The 24,091-nt window shown below is 42.4% G+C and overlaps 2 protein-coding genes and 2 long non-coding RNA genes across 7 annotated transcripts; 2 read left to right on the forward strand and 2 right to left on the reverse strand.

Moving 5' to 3' along the window:
• The first annotated feature begins 256 nt into the window (after positions 1 to 256).
• Positions 257 to 8,867, forward strand: hars (histidyl-tRNA synthetase). Of its 2 annotated transcripts, XM_031586891.2 has the most exons (14): positions 293 to 430; positions 1,913 to 2,393; positions 2,659 to 2,748; positions 2,847 to 2,966; positions 3,167 to 3,262; positions 4,504 to 4,629; positions 4,796 to 4,903; positions 5,955 to 6,053; positions 6,206 to 6,299; positions 6,421 to 6,551; positions 7,113 to 7,391; positions 7,796 to 7,912; positions 8,023 to 8,169; positions 8,392 to 8,867. In XM_031586891.2, the coding sequence occupies exons 2-14, from the start codon at positions 2,271 to 2,273 to the stop codon at positions 8,449 to 8,451; spliced, it is 1,590 nt and encodes a 529-aa protein (XP_031442751.1). In that variant the 5' UTR covers positions 293 to 430; positions 1,913 to 2,270; the 3' UTR covers positions 8,452 to 8,867. The 2 variants fall into 2 exon arrangements, with proteins under 2 accessions (XP_012687567.2, XP_031442751.1); XM_012832113.3 differs by lacking the exon at positions 1,913 to 2,393 and having other exon boundaries at positions 257 to 430.
• A 1,234-nt stretch (positions 8,868 to 10,101) lies between these two features.
• Positions 10,102 to 18,658, reverse strand: dnd1 (DND microRNA-mediated repression inhibitor 1). 3 transcript variants are annotated; one of them, XM_012831256.3, is made up of 5 exons: positions 18,339 to 18,658; positions 18,134 to 18,171; positions 17,684 to 17,786; positions 11,917 to 12,387; positions 10,102 to 10,798 (listed from the first exon to the last, which is right to left on the reverse strand). In XM_012831256.3, the coding sequence occupies exons 2-5, from the start codon at positions 18,149 to 18,151 to the stop codon at positions 10,155 to 10,157; spliced, it is 1,236 nt and encodes a 411-aa protein (XP_012686710.2). In that variant the 5' UTR covers positions 18,152 to 18,171; positions 18,339 to 18,658; the 3' UTR covers positions 10,102 to 10,154. The 3 variants fall into 3 exon arrangements, with proteins under 3 accessions (XP_012686710.2, XP_031443124.1, XP_012686717.2); XM_031587264.2 differs by having other exon boundaries at positions 18,334 to 18,658; XM_012831263.3 differs by lacking the exon at positions 18,339 to 18,658 and having other exon boundaries at positions 18,134 to 18,267.
• A 381-nt stretch (positions 18,659 to 19,039) lies between these two features.
• Positions 19,040 to 22,359, forward strand: LOC116217940. The gene is made up of 4 exons (XR_004162602.2): positions 19,040 to 19,087; positions 19,383 to 19,901; positions 21,554 to 21,629; positions 21,934 to 22,359. It is a non-coding gene; the product is annotated as an uncharacterized LOC116217940 (long non-coding RNA).
• Positions 22,360 to 22,455: 96 nt separating this feature from the next.
• On the reverse strand, positions 22,456 to 24,091 carry LOC116217941. The gene is made up of 3 exons (XR_004162603.2): positions 23,347 to 24,091; positions 22,834 to 22,938; positions 22,456 to 22,736 (listed from the first exon to the last, which is right to left on the reverse strand). It is a non-coding gene; the product is annotated as an uncharacterized LOC116217941 (long non-coding RNA).

Here is a 24,091-nt window from a genome sequence, read left to right on the forward strand (position 1 = left end):
TTTGTACATTACTACATGCATTCTCTGCTCATTTTTTATCTTTTAAGTTTGTTTATCTTTTCAAACTAATATGGTCCATTTGTCCATTACAATGGAGATGTTGTAAAATTTAATTCGAAAAAATCTAAATTGTAAGATGTTTATTTAAGCCTAACTAGTAAGGAAATCACAAAAAAGAGAAATTGGATGGCACTTTTTTTTCTTGGTTCCCAGGAGCATATCATTGGACAGCATGCAGACGTGGTTGCGTCCATGACGTAAATGTGAAGCAACGCTACCAGCCTCCCACCGCCGGGGAGGTTCAGTTCATTCAGATACACCGGTCCGTGAGAAAAGCACCATGGCTGACAAGGAGCAGATACAACAGGCCATCAAAGAGCAAGGAGAGGTCGTCAGGAAGCTCAAGACCGAAAAAGCCAGTAAGGAACAGGTCAGTATCCTTTCAGGCATGTCCACAATACATCTGAATCCGTTCGCACGGGTTTGTTGAACTGCTTGTGGCAGTGACGTTACTTAGCTAATCGTAACTAGCTAGACAGACAGATACAGCATGGTTTAGGGCTTGAGCATTTCCAAAAGCTGCACGTCGGTCGAACTATTCAGCCTGGCAGCCCGTCGTCTTGTTAACAAAATCCCATACAAATCCAACACCCTGTTCTGTTATTTTGCCCTTAGTCAGACAAGCAAGGAAGGGGACAGCTCTTCCGCATGGCTAGTGTTCGCTGACAAGTTCAGTAACTCCGATTAGCGGTGAACTTGTACATTTAAGTGCATAGCTAGCGTTACTGCATTTACGGTACACTTAACTCAATGTTTACTTTCCAGTTGTGTTATTGAAAATATCGTTGCCTTTAGGTTATCCAACCCATATGTATCATAAAGCCATTTTAGCTGTCTGATGCAATCTTGCTATGCTAGATAGCTACCTAGCTCGTTCTGTGCAAGGCACGGCAAGTTTATTTATATAGCACATTTCATACACCGTGGTAATTCAATGTGCTTCAAATAAATACACAATGGCAATACAATGTGCTTCACATAAATAAAAGCAAAAGGTCAGTACATGATCATAAAAACAGTAAAAGATAGGAAATAAAAGCATACAAAATAATAATAAAAATCACTAGTCTACTACAGTAAGCAATAATGCTTCAAGGAACTGTTCATAGCCAGTTAGCAGAAGGCATCTGAGAAAAGTTAGGTCTTTTGTCTAGATTTAAAACTGCACGGTCGCCATCTCCCACGCTTCCGGCGTAAGACAGGCTTTTATGTTCTGTCTCACCAATAATACACCTGTTTTGACCAATCTCCCCGATCTTCACGCCAGCATACCATTGAAAGGTGGTAACTCTGTGTCTATTATGACACCTGTCAAGTCAGAAATTGAGGAAGTTTGTTTTAGAAACTACATAGTCAACCACATTGCACAGAACGTCAAAACAAACAAATGCAACATACAGGAGAGCTTAGCGACTAAGGTTAATTTAACATTTTAAATAACTGTCTGCCTGCCATAGTTTGAAATATTTACTTAAATATATTACTCTCTAACAGAAATTCTTGAGACTGAATTTGATTAGATGTGCACATTTAGAGTAGCTGGGTGACTTATCTTATACATTATGATGTAATATTTCTTATTGCATTTTAATAAAATGCAGGTGATCTGTTGGAGCCTGTCAAATACCCTTGCCATGTGTTTGGTGCCAGGACCCAGTTGTGGTCCAAGTAGATCTGTGCTGTAATTGCACTGTGGTTTGGGTTTGACAACAAGCGTTGCTGATGTGTGTTAATCCCCATTGTAAGTGTGATGTGGATGTCTTGCCCTACCACTCGTTGAAATCCGGCTGATTTTGACCCAGGCTTCCTCTCATGTTTTGCCTCCATGTCGCCGTGATGCCACACCTCATAGCGATAGGGTTGCTGATCACTTTTCTCCTGTTCTTACTGCCTGTTGCCACGGATACCATCCTCCACCATCATCTCCTCAACTTGCTCTGTCTCCTGGTACGATTCCAAATCTGATGCGTCCCTGAACTGCTGCACCGCCTGACCATTTGGAATGACCTGTGACCTGTCTTCAATGATGCAATGACCTCCATGGTGCGCCATGATATGTCACCTCAACATGGGGACCTTTTTTGTGCCGTCACACTGATGGTGTGCCAATGAACTGAACACGCCTATCCTCTATTTTTCTTGTCTTTTTTTTTTCTTGTCTTTTCTTCTGTCTTTTGCACTGCTGGTTTTTTTTTTTTTTTGTCATCATCATGATGACTGTATTGCGACTGACTGCTCTGACTGCTCCGCGTGTCTATGATGGACTCATTGGCCGATGCGCTGGACCTTTGACGCACTTGGCACGGTCTCTCTCTGGGATGACCGTTCCACAGGTATGCCTTTATCTAGACATTAGGTAGACACTCACCCACCACACCAACCTTTTTAGGAATGGTCAAGCAAAGCCTATTTAAATGAAAAATATAACACTTCAATAAGCTTCTGGCTGCTTGATTTAGAATTGGTTAAACCACATAATAAACCAGTCTAATGTTATCTAAAGTGAGAGTATTCAAGTGATGGGTATTTAGAAGCTTTTGGTCCTGTCTCTCCTATGTGTGTTTGTGATCATCTCGCATATGTGTTTGAACCCTGCAGATTGATGAGGAAGTGGCCAAACTCCTACAGCTGAAATTGCAGTTAGGAGGAGATGAAGGCAAACACGTGTTCGTTCTCAAGACCCCTAAGGTGAGCATGCAGTTCCAAGATTTCAAAATCCTGCTGGTTTTGTTGTTGTTGTCATTTTCACCAAACGTGTATGTGTGATTGTGATTGTGTACACATAGGGCACCAGGGACTACAACCCAAAGCAGATGGCCATCAGGGACAAAGTGTTTAAGACCATCATCAACTGCTTCAAGCGCCATGGAGCCGAGACCCTTGATACTCCGGTCTTTGAACTCAAAGTACGCAGGGACATAACAGACATTTTGAAATATTGCTCTGTCTGTTGTTCTACTTGTAATGATGGTCAGACTAACTGTTTGCTTAATATGGCTGACAAGGAACCATGTTTGCTCTTTATGGTGCCTTTGTGTATTTTGGGTGTGTCTTAACTGTAAGTCCTAGGCTGATCTGTGGTGATTGTGTTGTTTGTTTCACAAAGGAAACGTTAACAGGGAAGTACGGTGAAGACTCCAAACTCATCTATGACCTGAAAGACCAGGGAGGGGAACTCCTGGCTCTGAGGTATGACCTCACTGTATCCTTGGAGATGATGTTGACTGATGCTGTATAATAATTAACTTTATTTATATAGCACCTTTCATGCAAAAGAATGCAGCTCAAAGTGCTGCACAAAGACATGACATGCACATTGATCCACATAAGAATAGACATCAAATAAACATAAAAACTAGCATATAGTGCAAAAAATAAATAAATAAAAAATAATAATGATAATAATAATTATTAAAATGAGCATAAAAACAGTGATAGACTGCATAAAGATAATAAAAAAAAAAATTAAATACATAAAATGCATAGCATAAGATATATTTCATCTAACCCCTTAATATCACTATTGTATGACTTGAATGTTGTTGCTCTGTTGACCTAGCAGTGGGGCTGAGAGATATAAAATATATCCTGGTTATTTTTAGGCTGAATACCGATACACAATATATAACAGTATTTTCTACAAAGTGGGCTCAGTTATAAGTCCATGTTTTAACCCTATAGTAACCAGTAGAATTCCAGAACACTGCTGCTAATTTTTGAGAAAACCAAGAGAATGTTGAAATATCTAAGATTGTAAAATCGACAATTACAATTTAATGTTGATTAAACAATATTTTTAATGATAAGGCTTTTATGACTTTTGTAGTGACATTGTTTTTCAAAATGTGATTTAACTGCATGAAATATATATATATATTTTTTACATAATTTTCATTTACACAGCATTTACATCATATGCATAATATGATTAACAGTCTTGCTATTTGCAGAAGTGTCAGGAGCAAGCCCAGGCTGTACACAGGCTCATCAGAGTGCATAGAAAATCTCTTGACAGTTCCACCAAGTGATGTAGTATACAGTGAAGCTGTATACTTACTTAAAAAGTAATGTGCATGTCAAAATCTGCAACAGACACGACTGTCTCTCTTTGGGAAATCATCCCACACCTTGTCCAGAGCACCATTCATTATAGCCATTTCCTGTTTGAATCAGCATCATGACTTTGATCTCCAGCTTCACAAGGTGTTGGATCTAGCAGTAGACAAAGTAGTCGTTCCCAAACTCCCCCATTATTTTCTCGGGATTCTTTTTCTTAACATGCTTATAGGCAAATATTAAAATAAATATAATTATATTATATCAATATATAAATGATATTAATATTATAAATATTGCGGGTTTGCGCTGATGTGAGTCACACACGCCAGTCCAATGGCTGACTGGCAATCCACTGGTTGCCGTATCCTTGACCACCTACCTCAGGTGCCCTTTGCCCGTTTCCTGGCCATGAACAAGATCACTAACATCAAGCGTTACCACATCGCCAAGGTGTATCGCCGTGACAACCCAGCCATGACCCGTGGACGCTATCGCGAGTTCTACCAATGCGTGAGTCTTTCTTTCCCTTACATTTAACCTGTGATGGCCTAAAGGCGTAATGTTTTCATAGCCACCTGTCACACCATATGACGTAAGATACCATAAGCAGTGCAGGGTTGGTTGTGTAAGATATACTTCTGTGTGTGTGGACTAACCATACGTGTTCCCACCACAGGATTTTGACATTGCTGGCCAGTATGACCCCATGATTCCTGATGCAGAGTGTCTGAAGATTGTCTACGAGATCCTGAGCGAGCTGGAACTGGGAGAGTTCCTTATCAAGGTGTGTGTGTGTGTGTGTGTGTGTGTGTGTGTGTTTGCACAAGTCAGGGAAGGGGCAGGCAATTGAGAGCTCTCCATACACTTGTGTGTGTGTGGAAGGAGGAAAGAAGGAAGGGATTCTTACATTATTTTAGATGGCAAGTTCAACGGTCCAGGTAGCTAGCGTGGTTTGAGCAGAATATCACAGCAACTCAAATTGCACCATGGCTGGGTAATGATGATCATTTCCTAGCTATCAATAAGTTAATGTCTATGTGTTTTGTTGCCTCTTAGCGTTTTAGCTACATGCAACCATTTCACATGCGCGCACACACACAGAGCAACACGGAAACACTTGTAGCTTGTTCTATCACTTCACCTGGTCTGGTTTATTACTAACGAGAAATTATACATGACACAGGTGCCACCTAGTGGTCACCATAAATTAAGCAACATTCAGCTTCGTACATAACACTATGTGTATTTTAATATTGTAGAATGTAAATTAATTCCATTTGAATGGAATTATATGAATGGACCAATCTTTTCAATTAGTTAATTTGTATTAATATTCTCTCCTTTTTTAGTGGCCCAACACCACCATTCCTATATTTGATACTGATGCTCAGGAGAGTGCACTTACAAAAAGGTTGTCATCTGCAGTAGTTTTTCATACTGCCACAATCAGAGATAACAAAATAGTTTCAATGGTATTTTCACACACACACACACACACACACACACACACACACACACACACACACACACAGATTACAAATCCCAAGTTAACCCCTTGGGGAGGGCATGGGGGAATAAGCAGGAGAGCATAGGGAACAGAGAAAAGTGAATGTATGACCTGAACCTTTGATGTAATGGGGATTATTGGTCATTGAGAGAAGAGGGAAGGGGTCTATATTCGGTGGAGATGTGCTTGTAAATGTGTGTCTGCGAGGGAGTGTGTGTCTGAAGGGGTCTATATTCGGTGGAGATGTGTTTGTAAATGTGAGGAAGTGTGTGTCTGAAGGGGTCTATATTAGGTGGAGATGTGTTTTGTAAATGTGTATCTGCTTCAGGTGAACGACAGGAGGATCCTGGATGGCATGTTTGATGTGTGTGGAGTTCCTCAAGAACAGTTCCGTACCATCTGCTCTTCTGTGGACAAACTGGACAAGGTGAGGCGCACACACACACACACACACACACACACACACGCACAGAATCACTTTGATGGTGCATCTCTGAAGAGCTTCTGAGAATGGTCATCCTTAACTCTTGATCCAGCTAGCCAGAAGCGCAGATTAAAGTGTGTGTGTGTGTGCTGTAGGTGTCTTGGGAGGAGGTGAAGAATGAGATTGTGAAGGAGAAAGGCCTCACAGAGGAGGTGGCAGATCAGATTGGAGAGTATGTCAACATTAAAGGTAAGACACACACACACACACACCTGCACACATACACACTCACATGTGCGCACGTACATGCACCCATCCTTCCATAATGTACGAGAGATTCTGTATATTGTGTGTGTGTGTGTGTGTGTAGCCGGAGGGAGTGACCTGGCGGAGAAGCTGTTGCAGGACCCTAGACTGTCAAAGAGTAAAGCGGCCGTTGCCGGCCTCACGGATATTAAACTGCTTTTCAGCTACCTGGAGCTGTTCCAGACCACAGACAAGGTCAGAGTCAATCAATCAATCAATCAATAGAATAAATAACAAAATAACAAATTAATTGCACTATTTGCTGCGATCAATTGCTTTTAATAATGAATATTTAAATGGTAAGATCCCAGAATTTAATGTAGAGTCAACATGAAATCGATTTAAATTTAAACACTATTGTTTAACAGCGTCTTTTGTAAGTTGAAGTGCTCAATAAACCTGCAAGCTTGTGAATTTGGGCTAAGCTCTGTGTTTGGTGTTTACGTTGCATGCCCCCAGATGTTTTAGCCATTACATATAGACTAACTGAAATAATAAAACATTTTAATGCGTTCATTTTGAAAGCACTAATTAGTAGTGGAATGGCTTTGACTCCTCCACCATTGTCCCTGATGCTGCTGCCTTAACTTAAGGAGTCAGTGCTAGGGCTGTGCAGACACAATAGACTTTGTTATCTTTGTCCGCTACTCTTTCAACTTGTTCCTGTCTCTGTATTTGAGATGGCCTCTTCTCAGTGTTCTACGTGCTTGTAGCTGGTATGTCTGTGATGGTAATTCTGTAATGTCTTTTGTGCAGGTGGTGTTTGACCTGTCCCTCGCCCGCGGGCTGGATTACTACACCGGTGTGATCTACGAGGCCATCCTGACCCAGGCAGGTGTGGCCCCAGTCCCTGCCCCTAAGGACGCCAATGGCAGCGCGGGAGACGAAGGTCCCGTCAACGTGGGGAGCGTCGCCGGGGGCGGTCGCTATGACGGCCTGGTCGGGATGTTCGACCCCAAGGGCCGAAAGGTTCCGTGCGTGGGTGTCAGCATTGGCATTGAGAGGATCTTCTCCATCGTGGAGCAGAAGGCGGAGGTGAGGTCGCGTCGCATCACAGCACACACTCGCACAACCCTACCCCCCAGCACATGTCAAACAGCATCACAATAACCCATACACTCATTCACCTTATATCAATCATACACCAAGCACATTGAACCACTCCCCTATCAGTAGTGACCATATCTGATACGCTACTTTCGAAAGCTGACAGAAACCAGGTGGCCTTAGTCAAAGTCTAACTTTTTTGTGTATGCACCCATTACTGCACCCATACATCTGCATGTGAAAAATGCCTTTTATTACATCAATCTGAATTTTAGGTACTATGGAATATTCTGAAGTTAAACGCAGGAATGTGCCATGTGTTTGTAATGAAGTAATATTAGAACACAAGTATACTGGTTACCGCTGAGCTGAGTACCACTATGTGTTTCCAGGCTTCGGCAGAGAAGGTACGCACGACAGAAACACAGGTGCTTGTAGCCTCAGCTCAGAAGAACCTTCTAGAAGAGAGGCTCAAACTCACCTCAGAGTTGTGGAATGCAGGAATCAAGGTAAGCGTGTCATATTTCTGTATCTACAAATTCTCACATATTGTGTATTCTTCATCTGATTATGAGTGTGTCCGTGTGTGTGTTTTAATAAAAAAAATGTTTTACCTCAGGTGGAGGTGTTGTACAAGCGTAACCCAAAACTCCTAAGCCAGCTGCAGCACTGTGAAGACACGGGGATCCCACTGGTAGCCATCTTAGGAGAGCAAGAGCTCCGTGACGGCGTCGTCAAGCTGCGCAATGTCGCCAACCGAGAAGAGGTCAGCTCCTCCACGACCTTTTAACCCCTACTGAAGCGACCCCAGTTAGACATACAGGCAGAACAGACACCCTACCTCATACAGACGTAGCCAATGTGTATTGTCATCAACGCCACATCTTCCATTTATGATGAGATTGAAAGGAATGATATCCACACAACCCTTTTTGTGTGTGTGTTTGTTTTATTTGTTAACTTCAATTAACATCATGTATGTTTGCAGGTGGATGTGTCCAGAGCAGACCTGGTGGAGGAAATCAGGAAGAGGACCTCTGAGTCTTAAGGCCACCCAACCAAATATAGCCAAACCCATCTGACTGAATCCGTCTTACCATCATCTATCATCTCTCGCTCGTACACACACGCTTGACTTTTACATCATTCTCACACACACACACATACATACATACATGTCTGACTTTTACATGAAGTTTGAATGAATTTCTTTTTCTGTCTAATCGCCCCAGCGTATGTTCAGGTAGGACTAATGTGGGTCTTTGAAATGCAGCTGTGTCCCACTGAGCATGGAGTGGACCCCACTTGTTTTGGGTTAAGCGGAGTCCAACCAGCTGCTGTCTGCTAAAGACCACAAGGATCTGCTTCTGTGACCATTTCTGTTCTACACTCTCATGGTCCACTGAGGATTTAACTTGTAACAATAAAGACGCCCATCAGAAGTCATCATCGGATCATGACAAAGGTTTTAGTCACAGATTGTTTCATTTTGAGTCAATGGTGTCAGGTTGATGGTGTCACCAGCAATGTAGAGAACGTTTTTATTCTTTGCCCAGTTTTCAGTAGTGTTGTATATATATTTTTTTTTTTGTTGCATGTTAACAGTCTACAAAGTTCTAAAGCCCAAAGTACCCGCCAGAGGGAATAACTCCCACAGAAACTACTTTTCTCAGCTGCTTGAAAGGCCTCGTTGAAATTCCACTGTTACAAGATGATGCAATCTCATAACAATCCTTATTGCCTGTCTAGCTGGCCAATCAGAGCACACTGGGCTCATTTGGAGGTGAGGGGCTTAAAGACACAGTAGCAGAAGTAACAGAAGGTGAATAGAGATGTACAGCATGAGAAATTAGTTTTTCGAACATTGAAGCATGTAAATCTATTCTAGTAGACCCCCAAAATCAAATAATGAACATTGAAATTGAGCATAATAGGTTATCTATAATACCATAGTACTCGGGGATTACTGGGTCTCGTGTCCACTCGTGAATTTGGAAAAACCACACTGCATATTCAAGGACCAATGAACTGTAGATGAGCACAGATACCAACTAGAATACCTTGCAGTTTAAGTGTGTATAATTCAGGAACCTGTCATAATGGGTTTGGTGATTAAAAACTGATATTCACTGGCCACTGAGGCGTAAGGTCTACCATCTTAGGTAGTCAGAGGTGTGTATGTGCTGTACTAGAAGTAAAAACTACATGGGAGTTTTCAATCCATACTCCTACACGCTTCCTTATTTGCCCGCAACTTGGAAAGAGTAACTCAAACTTCACAGAATTCCTCATGTACTGCCTATACCGTACTGGGAATCAATGGCAGCCCTGCCTACAGATATACAAATCCAGTATAATGGTGCCATTTTGCAGAACAAATGTTGCAAACTTTTCAGTGATCTTGATGCATGACTTGTAGTCTTGCCTTTTTAATCATCAAATCCAAAACACTGCAAACTATTTACATAAGCACATCAAAAATGAGAAGGGAAGTGAAAGAAAACGTGCAAAAAACCCACAAAACAAACACGTGTTTTAAAACAAATACAAAAAAGTGCATAATTAAAACAATTAAAACAGTAAAAGCTCCATAAAAAGAATAAAATATTATTAAACTTGATGAACTTTTCTTTTTCTTTTACAAAAGTTCTTTCAACAGCTTTTTTTTCTTTTACAAACTTATTTTTTTTAACAGAGCTGGCAACTGTGTGTGTGTGTGTGTAAGAGAAAGAGACTCGACACCCCAGGCTGTCAGACCTGGGGAGGGTTGAGTACATTCTGCAGCATCTCCATGGCAGCGGCACACTGCGCCTGCCTCATGAGGCCGCTGACCCCCACCTCGGGGTCCGCCTGGATGTGGGCCGTCACGGGGAAAGCAGGCACGGCCAGCCCCGGAATGCTCACCTTCCACTGGAAGTGCTGGTAGCCATCGGCGCACGTGTACTGCTGCATCAGCTCATAGTGGGGCGCCCCCAGACCCATGGTCTCACACAGCCAGCGCAGGAAGAACACAGGGTTGCCCCCCCACTGCGGGGCCTCCGTGGGCCCCCCCCCCTGCAGGCCCGCAGCGCCCCCGAAATCTGCCCCGACGCCCACCGCCGTAGGGAAGCCCTGGATGAGGGGGAGGGACGGCGGGAGGAGGCCTTGTGGCAAGGGAGACAGGTTTGGGAACAATACTGGGGGCCGGTTGGGGAGGGGCGTGTTGTACCTGGGTGGGACCGGGGTCTGGGGAGGTAAGGGCAGGCTGGGGAGAGACAGGCGTGGCGGTTTGGTAGATTTGCCACTCCGGCGGGGTGGGGAGGTGCCATGCTTGTCATACCTGTCGGGACTGGTCGGCAGTGCAGTGGAGGACGTCCAGCTCACGGTCAAGGCAACTCCAAACTGCTTCTTAAAGGCTGTAGTGAACGTACATACAAACACACACAAATTGGCTGACTTAAATGCTGTGGTAAACAATACAACTGGTTACAAAATGGATGAATGAAAAAGCAAAGGAACAAAACACATACATAATGACGAATATTTCTTAAGTAAAACAAATTTGAATAGACAGTTATTTACTCCATTTGACAGATGTGATTTTATATGTGAAGTAGTTTAAGAGTAGTCTAACGCTAAAATACTATATTGCCCAACACTCAACCATTATGTTAATCTGAACAAAGATCATTACCCAATTCAAACATGTATATACTTTGTGCTGCCTGCCGGTCGCATCTGTTCGTGTTTCCCATACAAATCACGCATCTGCAATCAAATTCTGGACCTCTGGGGTGCCCCCCTCTTCAAAACAGACTTTGAGTAGAGATCTCTTGATAATATCAAACTACAAATACTGTTAATCATGCAAGGGGATGTCATGAACATGAGCCTTAGCACCTGGGACTCCACTCCTACACCCTATTTGGATATGCAGCTCGAAATGTCTGTGATGTACGCCAGTCAATCTTCAATACCCAAGTGACCAAATATAAGCAGAATCTGGAACAGATCTAGCCCTGATCTGGTGCTGATATGGCGGATCAAGGGCCAGACCAGTGACAGAGTCTCTGCTGCACTGATGAATGAATTAACCTTTTTGAAATTGGAAAACATGATTGATTTAACATCAAACTATGTTTGCATGGGCTGCAAGTCAATATCCCGCCTCTCAAAACAAGTGCAGCATAGCAAGGAACCTTCGTTAACATGCACTGCGTTTGTCATCGCTTAAACAGAGGGACTACTGGGTGAATCACAGTCTAAATATTTAGGTACAGCAACATTTCATCGCTTTTGATTGCCTTGTACCAAGCCACATTATAGAGATCAGGATTATTAATGCTACCATTTGCAGCTTCCATCACAAACATACACAATCCAAAACGCTGGAGTGGAGAGATCTGTACAGACACACACACAATCACTGTTAATGGTTTCTGAAAACCCTTCAATTTCATATTCTTTTTAATTTATTAGTTAATCAACCCTCCTAAAGTAAGGGAAAGCATGCGGTCCCAGGCACCCAGCCTACCTTGCACCACCACCTTCTTGACCATGGACGCGGTGTGATGGCTGGAGTAGGTGGCCAGCGCCGTGGTCTGCCTCTCCTGCTGGGCCCCCACCACGGCTGTCTTCAGCTTGAGCCCCACCAGGCCCTCGCCCAGCTCCTCCAGCACCGCCATCAGGGCGGGCCGCTCCAGGCCGCCTGGCAGGCCCTCCAGAACCAGCTGGTGCTTCTCCGTGCTCAGTCGGACCACCAGCGAGGCGCCGCAGGGCAGCGTGCTGCGGTGCAGGATGCGAATGGCGGCGCGGGCGGCCGGCGGCGTGCTGTACTTCGCGTAGGCGAAGCCGCGGTTCTGGCCGCTGAAGTTCATCATCAGGCGGAACTCATAGAGGGGCCCGGCCGACTGGCACAGGGGGACCAAGGTGTCCTCGAACACCTCACGCGGCAGCTGGCATAAGAAGACCTCACACCCAGCACCAGGGGCAGGACCGGACCAGTCTAGAAAAACACACACACCAAATAATAATCATATAAATACTCACGCATACGCGAGATGTGGTTTATTTTTATTCAACTAACTTTTTTTTACAATGAGACTGTGGGCTAGACGCTTTTTTAACTTTTTTTCCCCCAGTTTAAAAAGGAAAATCAATAAATGACAGAATTCTCTCAATTCTTCTCTCAAAAAGCCTGCTCTTTAGTGACAAACATTTATCGTTAGTAAAGATGGATTTTTCCAGTTTCAAAAGGAAAATAAATAAATAAATTACTAAATTCTCTCAAAACTCAACAAACCTTTCTCATTGGTAAAGATGCATTTTTCATGCAAGTGAAAGCAAGAATAAGAAACAATAATATTTATAAATAATATAAATAATATTAACTGTGACATTCACCTTAGTACACTTTGCATAGCAAGGAGGTATGAGAGGTGACGATCCCACAGGTGACAGAAAAGTTTAGTAATATTTTACCTTGGGCAAGTACTTTCTCCAACTTAATTTCTTAAATACAACAAATTTGAATAGAATAGATCATTTACTTCTTGACAAATGTGATTTTATAAGTCATGGTCCAGAGTAGTCTAACGCTAATCTACTATATTGCCCAACACTCAACCATTATGTTAATCTGAAACAAGATCACCAAATCCAAACATGTATAAACTTTGTGCTGCCTGCCGGTCGCATCTGTTTGTGTTTCCCATACAAATCACGCATCTGCAATCACATTCTGGACCTCAGGGGGGTATTCGTCGTAGCTCGCTAAGCGGTTTAGCGAGCTAATTTTCAGGTTAAGATAAAAAACGCCCCTCTTTTTGGTTCGTGGAAGCAACTTTTGATAAATCACCATAGTTACATATCGATTAGCACTAACCTGCTCCAGGGCAGGCTAACTTAAGTGTAGCTGGATAAGCTTGCCACACCCCCGGAAAAAGGAGGGATCCCATTGACCAAGGACTGATATTAGATAGTTAATAAGATTAGCGGAGGGAGAGAGTTCTTTGCAATCGCCAAGATCAATTATTCTTGTATGAGCGCTACCGATTCAGCCGACAAGGAATCATTCATTTACAAGACCTTCTCGAGTCATTAATTGCAAACACCACAGTCGAACATTGACTGTCTTGCGCTTTTTTGCGAGTGGTACATTTTTGTAGTGTCGGTGATGCGGAGAACAAAGCACTCATAATTATATGAGCGTTATTAGTACACCATAGCATATCATTATTGTAGAAAATGATTAAGGTGGACTCATGATAAGAATAGAGAGAAATACAGACAATTTATTTTCACTGCTTCAATTTATTGCATTTGTTATTAATACATTTAGTCATTTAACAGACGCTTTTATTCAAAGCGACTTACAAGAAAATGTAGAATTATATCGAGGAAGGAGGTGAGGGGATTTGAACTAGCAACCTTGTACTTTCGAACCGGTAGAGAGAACCTCTGTACTAGTTGACACTTGCCGTCAGTTAGTCATACATAGATATCACCCTATAAACATCCCAACACACCTTGCTCTCACAGCGGTGGCGGTGTTGAATTTTGCCATGATTATGGTCTTGTATTCTTCATAAGCGTTCATGTTCATCTCCTGCTCGCCAGCGGAGAAAAAAAGAGCAATTTTCTTTGAGTTTAGAACCATTATACCGTTACCAAATCATTGTTTTGGTGATCGACCTTTCCTGCCTTTTGAAGTAGGACGTGCACGCGCAAATGCCCCGGTAAGTTTAGCCTGGTTGAAATTAACCACATGATTTGGATGCGGATCAGCCGTTAACGAACCGATATTTGCTGTTCTCAATCAGCTCGCTAATCTTAACGGGCTAAAAGGCCAATTGATTAACTTAGCTTCAATCCTACGACGAACGTACCCCTGGGGTGCCCCCTCTTCAAAACACTTCGAGTAGACATATTTTGATAATAACAAACTCCAACATAATTCACTGTACCTTGCGGGTCTCTGAAAAAGCCACAGTATTCCCACACAGCCAATTTTAGACTCTTATTCGGGTGATAGAAGAACTGATAGAATGAGTGGTCTCATCCATCTGTCGTAATTTGGTGGTCACCAGAGCATGTGGTGATGCTGATGTGAACGCACTTTCTGATTGAACCTACAATTTTACAGATACAGAATTTAAGTCCGTTCTTTTGTGCTGGTTTTGGAATTATAACGCATCTCACTTCAAATGCAAATTTTCAATACTGTGAATGAGGATTTCAATCTGTCAGTGATATAATGTCGCATTTAAAAAAAAGTCCTAAAACATTTTTCAAAGTGTTTTTATTGTTAGTAAATAAATAATAATAATAATAATAAAAGAAGTTTATCATTGTAACCATCACAAGTAAAACTATGCTCAGCTCTGCTAGTAGCTTGGAATAGACAGGAGAAGGCTTGTACTGTAGAGACAAGGTCCATGAAGTATCACTCTTCTGGAGAGTTCAATGTATGCATCTTAGCATGCTGTACATTCTTGCTTATTTTGAAACGGTTTCAATTGTACAACTATTAAAAGTTTTTTTAATATTAATAATTATTTATATGTCCTTGGCGTTAGGGCTGGGCAATATGTAAATATATATCAATAAAAATATATATGCAAAAATAAATATCTCGATAATCTCGACAATATTTACCTCCATGCTATTTAATCTAATTAATCTAAATCAAATTTAGTTGGCGACATATTGTGAATAATATACATTGGACAGTGCAATTTATTACTAGCTAGCGGAGTAAGGTTTTCAAGGATGCAAATTTCCAAGGCTTATTTTGCATGAGATTGACAAATATTGATCAAATTTTTTGACGTGACATGAATTTATTTGGATGCTAGGTCAATAACTTTGGGCATCTGGAAAAACTACAAATTTCCGTGAGACAGGGATGACACAGATAAAGTTACAGCCTACGTTGCAGTCTTTCATAAACAACATTGGCAGGGATGTTTATGATGAAAAACTAGCGAGTCGCCAACGAATAAAAGCCAGTTCGGTTACCCTCTCTCTCTTCCTCGCTTTCTCCGACAACGTCTTCCTCAGTTTCATTGTCACCTCTGCCATGATGTCTATACAGATAATACTGTGCTCGCTTCTTCTTATAACTCGCAGAAGGGTCTAGCTGTTGTGTGAGGTGGTGCCATAAAGCCTTATGTAGTTCTCGCGAGAGGGGTCACGCCCTGTCCACCAAAGTTACATAGTGCATACCAGGCATGGTGGCGTGCCACCAGTGTGCCACCAAAATGATTTAGAAGCTGTAATTTTAATGTAAAATTGTTACATAATGTTACATTAAGCACCTGTCAAGACCTTAGTGTTACTACTGACCAGAACATTTCATTTAAGTCACACAAGAGGTCCTTTCATCTATGTTATACTGCGGACATCAAGAATGTACGATCTCTACAGAATACAGAAAAGACTATTCAGTTTTGTTGTTCCTTCAAGACTAAATTTACTGCAATATTCTACTATCGGAATGTGCTAATGATTCACTTAAGTTAGTTTATACAAAATGCGGTTTTGACCGCTCTACAATGACTACCAAATATATCATTTATTTAAAAATCCTTCCTTTTCATACCCTGCAAGATCTATTTAAGGTGCTGTGGCCAAACCAGCAAAAAGTTGTTTCCATGTCCCAGTTTCCTAGTCTGGCTAAAATATCTCCAGCTTGTTTGCTGTTGCAAGTATGATCTGGAAACAGACAAATGAAGACTTAAGCCTTTTCTGTATGCCACCAGTCAGGCAACAGTGGGGAATGATTTAGGCAAAGAGAATGAGGACATGCTTTGAAATGCAAAAGCTTCAAAATGGCTTGTCAAAGGGACTGGTAAATTGCACACTTGGTCTTGTAATTATTCAGACATTATTCAGACAACTTTGATCATGTAATTATTCAGACATTACATGATCAAAGTTGTGTCCATGACTGTGACACTCATTGCCTGTGGAACCACTGGACGTCTTTTTTCACTACATGTTTTGCTTTGTACACAGTAGACTAAGTATATTGCAACACAATATGTAAACAGCCTAAGCCTAACAGAGAAAATTTTTTTTTTTTATGGGGCATGTGGTAATACTTTTATACTTAAAGAAAATGAGCTTGTTTTCAAACATTATATTAAAGTGACATCCCTTCAACCCTAATTTACCGCTCATGATACAGTGAAAGCCTTAAGTGACATCTCAAGATGTGTTTTGACGAGGACTCTCCTGTGCAGGATGCTGTGCGATTACAGAGCTGGACGTAACCCACTATGCACATTATTAAATGTTAATTCACACAAACCCAGCAGTGGGTACCCTTGCCCTGTTATAAAGAAATAGAGACAAATAATGGAAATTCTGATAGTTTTAGTAATTATAATTGGAATAAAATTGGTTTTAATGTTTGGTATTTCATACCTAGTGGATAATGGAAACCTAAACAAACCAATAAATCCTAATGGAATGTGTTCCAAACACCCTATTTTGTTATGACATTTGTTTTGAAAACCACCATGACTTCTGTGATGGTTTCTATTGTTTGTCTTTTTCAGCAGAGTATACAAGAGAGTATCAAGAACACACTAAAGGAGTAAGGGGAGATAATTAGAGAGAACTACATGAGACAGCTGAAAGCAAACGTTGTTATAAATAAGTGCGTGCAGGCCGCGTTCAGCAGAAATGAGCAACGATATGAGTCACCAAGTTGACTATTAACCACGAAACATAATTAGGACCAGGTGCGGGAAATAATCCCCAACACCAGCGCGCAGTAACAAGGCTGGTGGGTAGCCTATAGGCAGATGAGACGATGGGGATACCGCGGCTGAGAAGACGACAGCTGTGTCAGCTTGGCCACTTTCGCCAAAGGCCCCAGCCTTGATTGTCACCTGGCTATTCTTTAGTTGTCTAGGGAAAACAGGTTGTCCATCCATTATTTAATTGGTGTATAGCGGTGGCCATTTTTTTTTTTTTCAAATGTCGTAACACTTGCCATTTCTGCATCCACCCAGAGATTGCATGCTATTGCGCCTGAAATGGCAAAGGTGCCCAGGGCCAGATTCAAATTTAAAGACAGAAAGGCGAGGCATGGCCTCTCATTTACAGGTAGTCTCTTGCATGAGCCATGAAGACATTCTTTTATAAGCCTCATTGTGTGTCGCAATCACAACATTTCTTTAGAGTTCATCTCCACATGCTGATGTTACAAAACAGTGGAAACTGCAGCAAAACTGATAGCCAAAATTTGGGTCGGTGGGGTATGGGCTTGAGCGCATTAAAAGCTTACTTACCTGGTGGTGGCCCGCCATATTTCCGCTGACCATTTACTTGAGCTAATCTTGTGTTGGTCGTCTGAAGCCAGTCTTCCAAGGCCTTCAATCTCTCGGGAGGAGACTGCAAAAGTCAGTAAACATTCAAATAAAACACATAACTATTGTTATTCCGCTGCCTTAACATCGTCTGCTTGTGAAGTGACAACATTTCTCTGGAATGCCAATGCACATTCAATACATATTTTGTAGAACTCTAAACAGGAGCTATTCGATTTATCAGATGGCAGCATCCCCGATGCAGATTTTTATATCTTTCAACAACTGGTTGGCGCATATAACTATCTTCAGTTTAAAAAAAAAATGGGTGACTGGCATTGACAGGACACTGCGTAAACTCTTAATATATACTTTGTGTTCATAGTTGGGCAGGCCTAAATATATTGTATTAATTATTCAAATATCACTCACCCGTTGGTGTTCGCTCATGATTGTTTACTCGTGGCTTTCTGTAAGGAAGCAGGCGAATAGGTGAGCATGAACTCTTAAAAAGTATTTTAAGGAGAACCTCACCACACACAAACTCAAAGCCAAATGGGAATTTAAGATTTTGTAAGTTTGTTGATGCAACATTTAGAAACGAAATAAAAAGTCGATTGAAACGTCATTACCTTACCTGCAGTTGAGCGATGGTTTAAACCTAAACTAGTCACGTGGACTATTAAACTCCACTGGTAGGTCCTCCTAACCAACCGATTCTCCTTTCTCCATATTCGCTCCACAAGGTGTCAGTGGCTCACCGCATAATTTCTTCAGTAGGCCTACCCTACGGCTGATATGTGTCGCACAACGAAACTAATTGAAAACGACTGCGTTTGCTCTTTTTTAACACACACATCAACACCATCCCCAAATTGTTGCGCTTCCATACAAAACGAGTAACCCTAGGCTACATAGATAGGCTAGTCTATTTATTTATTTCGGCTATAGAAATTATGAAAATTATACACCGCAGAATGCTGAATAATACAGCCTAATGAAGCAATGAGTTTTAACTATTTCCATTGGGGCATCTGAGACAAGACAGCATGTGAGGTCGATTTCTATTAGGCTATTAAACCCACCAGCATAGGCGCCATTTACGGTGGGAAAATTACCCCACCAATTTTTTGCAATCACCAATTTGGACAACTAGAGAAGTGTCAATCAATCAATAGAATAAATTACAAAATAACTAATTGTCTGCACTATTTGCTGCGATTAAGCTTTTATCAATAGATATTTAAATGGTAAGATCACAGAATGAATGTAGGGTCAACATGAAGTATATTTAGATTCAAACACTATTGTTTAACAGCGAAGTGCTCGATAAATCTGCAAGCTTGTGCATTCAGCCATGCTCTGTGTTGGGTTGCATGCCCCCAGGTTTTTCAGTCATTACATATGGACTAACTGAAATAATAACATTTGTTAATGCGTTAAATATCTCAAATGAATTGCAAAAATGAATGCGTTCATTTTGACAGCGCTAAATAGTAGTAGTGGAATGGCTTTGACTCCTCCACCATTGGCCCTGATGCTGCTGCCTTAACTTAAGGAGTCAGTGCTAGGGCTGTGCAGACACAATAGGCTTTGTTATATTTGTCCTCAACTCTTCTGTGTTCTATGTGTTTGTAGCTGGTATGTCTGTGATGGTAATTCTGTAATGTCTTTTGTGCAGGTGGTGTTTGACCTGTCCCTCGCCCGCGGGCTGGATTACTACACCGGTGTGATCTACGAGGCCATCCTGACCCAGGCAGGTGTGGCCCCAGTCCTTGCCCCTCAGGAGGCCAATGGCAGCGAGGGAGACGAAGGGCCCGTCAGCGTGGGCAGGGGCCAGTCGCTACGACGGCCTGGTCAGGATGTTCGACCCCAAGAGCCGGAAGGTTCCGTGCGTGGGCGTCAGCATTGGCATTGAGAGGATGTTCTCCAGAAGCAGAAGGCGGAGGTGAGAGAGCCGAGAAGAGGTCAGCTCCTTCGCAACCTTTTAACCCCTACTGAAGTGACCCCAGTTAGATATACAGGAAGAACAGACACCCTACCATCTGCACCAGCTGGTTCTGGAGGGCCTGCCGGGTGGCCTGGAGCGGCCCGCCCTGATGGCGGTGCAGGAGGCCCCAGCAGGAGAGGCAGACCACGGCGCTGGCCACCTACTCCAGCCATCACACCGCGTCCATGGTCAAGAAGGTGGTGGTGCAAGGTAGGCTGGGTGCCTGGGACCGCATACTTTATGTTAGCTTAGGAGGGTTGATTAACTAATAAATTAAAAAGAATATGAAATTGCAGGGTCTTCAGAAGCCGTTAACAGTGATTGTGTGTGTGTCTGTACAGATCTATTCACTCCAGCATTTTGGATTGTGTATGTTTGTGATGGAAGCCGCAAATGGTAGCATTAATAATCATGATCTCTCTATAATGTGGCTTGGTACTAGGCAATCAAAAGCGATGAAATGTTGCTGTACCTCAGTAAATATTCAGACTGTGATTCAACTAGTAGTCCCTCTGTTTAAGCGATGACAAACGCAGTGGATGTTAACGAAGGATCTTTGCTATGCTGCGCTTGTTTTGAGATGGGATATTGACTTGCAGCTCATGCAAACATAGTTTGATATTAAATCAATCATGTTTTCCAATTTCAAAAAGGTTAATTCATTCATCAGTGCAGCAGAGACTCTGTCACTGGTCTGGCCCTTGATCCGCCATATCAGCACCAGATCAGGGCTAGATCTGTTCCAGATTCTGCTTATATTTGGTCACTTGGGTAATGAAGATTGACTGGCGTACATCACAGACATTTCGAGCTGCATATCCAAATAGGGTGTAGGAGTGGAGTCCCAGGTGCTAAGGCTCATGTTCATGACATCCCCTTGCATGATTAACAGTATTTGTAGTTGATATTATCAAGAGATGTCTACTCAAAGTCTGTTTTGAAGAGGGGCCACTCCAGAGGTCCAGAATGTGATTGCAGATGCGTGATTTTTATGGGAAATACGAACAGATGTGACCGGCAAGCAGCACAAAGTTTATACATGTTTGGATTTGGTAATGATCTTTGTTCAGATTAACATAATGGTTGAGTGTTGGGCAAAATAGTAGTTTAGCGTTAGACTACTGTTAGTGTTAGGTGAAAATTCACTCAAGTTACCTCAGGACTCCGGAGTTGCATATAAGTATATTTATTAAACCACAACAACAAGCTCGTTGGGCTCACCCACGTCCCGGCAGGTCAGAGAGAGAGACACGGGCCCTCTCCCAGAGAGAGAGGGAGCCCGTGCTCACTCCCACACTGCAGCAGACGAGAGAGAAGCAATATTAAACACATCACACAAGGTTTATATAGATAGAAGTTAGCGTTCTCTGACACCAAAACACTTTGTCAGCAGGGATAACCACGTGGTGGGTCTCTGACATCCGAGGATATCTTACTATGCTTTCTGCCATGCAAGACCCTTCTTCACCTCTGGTCCAAACATGGTCTTACACATATTCAGACTAAGTGGCACCTAATAATCTAAGTTACACACACAGAGAAACACAGGAAAGCCATGTTCCCGCTTACATAAGCACATGATTCATACAAGGTAATTATTAATACAGGCACTTGATTAATATATTCTTAGTTCATTAACAGTGTTTCGAAACTATCTCTGTCACTAAGACTACTCTACATATAAAAAGCACATCTGTCAAATGGAGTAAATAACTGTTTGTGGTACTTAAGAAATATTCGTCACTATGTATGCGTTTGTTCCTTTGCTTATTCATTCATCCATTTTGTATCCAGTTGTATTCTTCACCACAGCATTTAAGTTAGCCAATTTGTGTGTGTGTTTGTATGTACGTTCACTACAGCCTTTAAGAAGCAGTTTGGAGTTGCCTTGACCGTGAGCTGGATGTCCTCCTCTGCACTGCCGACCAGTCCCGACAGGTATGACAGGCATGGCACCTCCCCCCCCGCTGGAGTGGCAAATCACACACACACACATTTGTATCGCGTATTGTGTTTGTTCTAAGTAGTAATATGCTGTGCTTTCCATGTATTGTATTGTTACCATCGCTTGTACACTGTAGCAATTATAAACTCACCCTGCTAGTTCTGCAAATGTGCACATGACCCTTCTATTTATTCAACCGATTGCATTTGCTTTTAACAAGACGACCCAAGTAAGCCCCCACACTGAGCACACAAGCAAGCATTTCTTGAAGGTGTCTGTTTATCATTACATGCCTAGGTTCTCCCTCAGCTCATTGAAATGCAACCCCAGGAGCGCCTTATTTAGATTTCAACTGCCTACCATCTGAGAACAAATCTCCTACCAAACCGCCGCACCTGTCTCTCCCAAGCCTGCCCCTACCTCCCCAGACCCCGGTCCCACCCAGGTACAACCCGCCCCTCCCCAACCGGCCCCCAGTGTTGTTCCCAAACCTGTCTCCCTTGCCACAAGGCCTCCTCCCGCCGTCCCTCCCCCTCATCCAGAGCTTCCCTCCGCCGTTGGGAGTCGGGCGGATTTTGGGGGCGTAGCGGGCCTGCAGGAGGGGGGGCCCACGGAGGCCCTGCAGTCAGGGGGCAACCCTGTGTTCTTCCTGCGCTGGCTGTGTGACACCATGGGTCTGGGTTTTGAATTTGATGATTAAAAAGGCAAGACTACAAGTCATGCATCAGATCACTGAAACATTTGTAACATTTGTTCTGCAAAATGGCACCATTATACTGAATTTGTGTATTTGTAGGCACTGAATTTGTGTGAGACATACAGAAGAGTGACATACAGTAGGAGGTTGACAAAGAGAGAGGGAGAGACAGACTAGGTTTGGATGAATGCTTGACAGTCAGCAAGCACCTTTTTATATGTTGTCGTCTTGTCACTCTCGTGAATAAAATCTGTTTGTATTATGGACAATAGCCTAGCAATACACTTGGAATATGTTAACTGGAACACATAGTAGCATCCCATCAGTATCATGAGGGATTCCAGAAGCATGTCCCTTGGCAAGGTCATCAGTTACGCAAGAAGACATTGGCGTCCTCAGATGGCTGAAAGCAACAAATTGGGGGAGGGGGGCAGAATGAAGTTAAACCACACACATGAAATTCACAAATGAAAGCATTATGTACTGACACTAAAACCCACCTCAAGAACATGGTACAGTGCCTCACTTGCCGACTTTTCTTGGAGGGGCGGTTGGGTAAGGGAACATTTTTGGGAGCGCCTCCAACAAGGCAATGGCCTGTGCAGCTGCAAACAAAGTGGTATAAGTTAATGTGCAATATTTATGATGACCCTGAAACTATGGATACATAAGAGCACTGAGTAAGCTGCAAGTCAATGTAATGGGTCACTTGTACAAATGACAAATGTAGTGGTGTTAGAACCCTCCAGTGACAACCACCAGTTTGCTGAGATTCAAGGAAAAGTGTAGTAGCATATCGGCTATGCCGCGATAATGACCACCTCACTGTACATTATCCCTTACACAGCTTTAAGTTTTTATTACTATTTTTGTTATTACATTTCTTACTGCCACTCCATGCCAGCCAGCTAACTAACTATATTCACTTCTAGGGAAACCATGCATAGCCAGTCTAGCCACAATCTTTGGCTTTATCTAACCATCTTCTATCATATGTACTATCATAGACTTACCTTCCAGAAGCGACTGTGTTGTCTTGTCCAATTGCTCCATCTGTAATTTAAAGAAAAGGGTTGTTACTCTTTCAGAAAGAAAAAAATCTTCAACTTCAAGTCGAAGCTTCACTCAGGGTGGGGGATCCTTAACCTATAGAGTAGCTAGTTAGCTAAGAGCTAACTGCAGCTACTAGCTATTATATCACCAACATTCACACTAAATGAATCCTCTGAACTTGCTTACTTTTTACAGACAAGACTACTAGGGACACTTTCTGACATAGTATTACCTGGCACTAGTTTAAAACATATGAGAGACGTTAGCTCAGTCGACATGGCTTCAATTGAATTATTGTGCTAGGTTAGCTGTCTTAGCTGACGTCAAGTGTGCTAGCTTTGTTTGCTAACAAGTTAATAACTTCAACCAGAAGTCTTGGTCTTTTACAAACATTTTTGTTTTCAATATTGCTGACGAATTACCAAAGTAGGCAGAGGTTAAATTATGTTAACTTACCTTTAGCTTTTGAAGTCGAAAGGCACAGCTCTTGTACTTGCTTCAGTTCACATCACTGGCATGCAGCTCAAGCCACATTTGAGTTGGGTGCGTTCGAGTGAATTCGATCCTGCCACCGAGTTTGAGGAAAACTTGTGGTTTATGACAACATTTCTGACTGAGCATCTTGTGATCAGTGGTAATCCACAAGTATCGCAAGTATATTTGACTGTGTTTTTTAAGTGATTTAGGTCACGTTTACTACTTAAT

The sequence above is a fragment of the Clupea harengus genome, chromosome 20, assembly GCF_900700415.2.
Source record: "Clupea harengus chromosome 20, Ch_v2.0.2, whole genome shotgun sequence".
In the NCBI taxonomy this organism is placed as follows: domain Eukaryota; kingdom Metazoa; phylum Chordata; class Actinopteri; order Clupeiformes; family Clupeidae; genus Clupea; species Clupea harengus.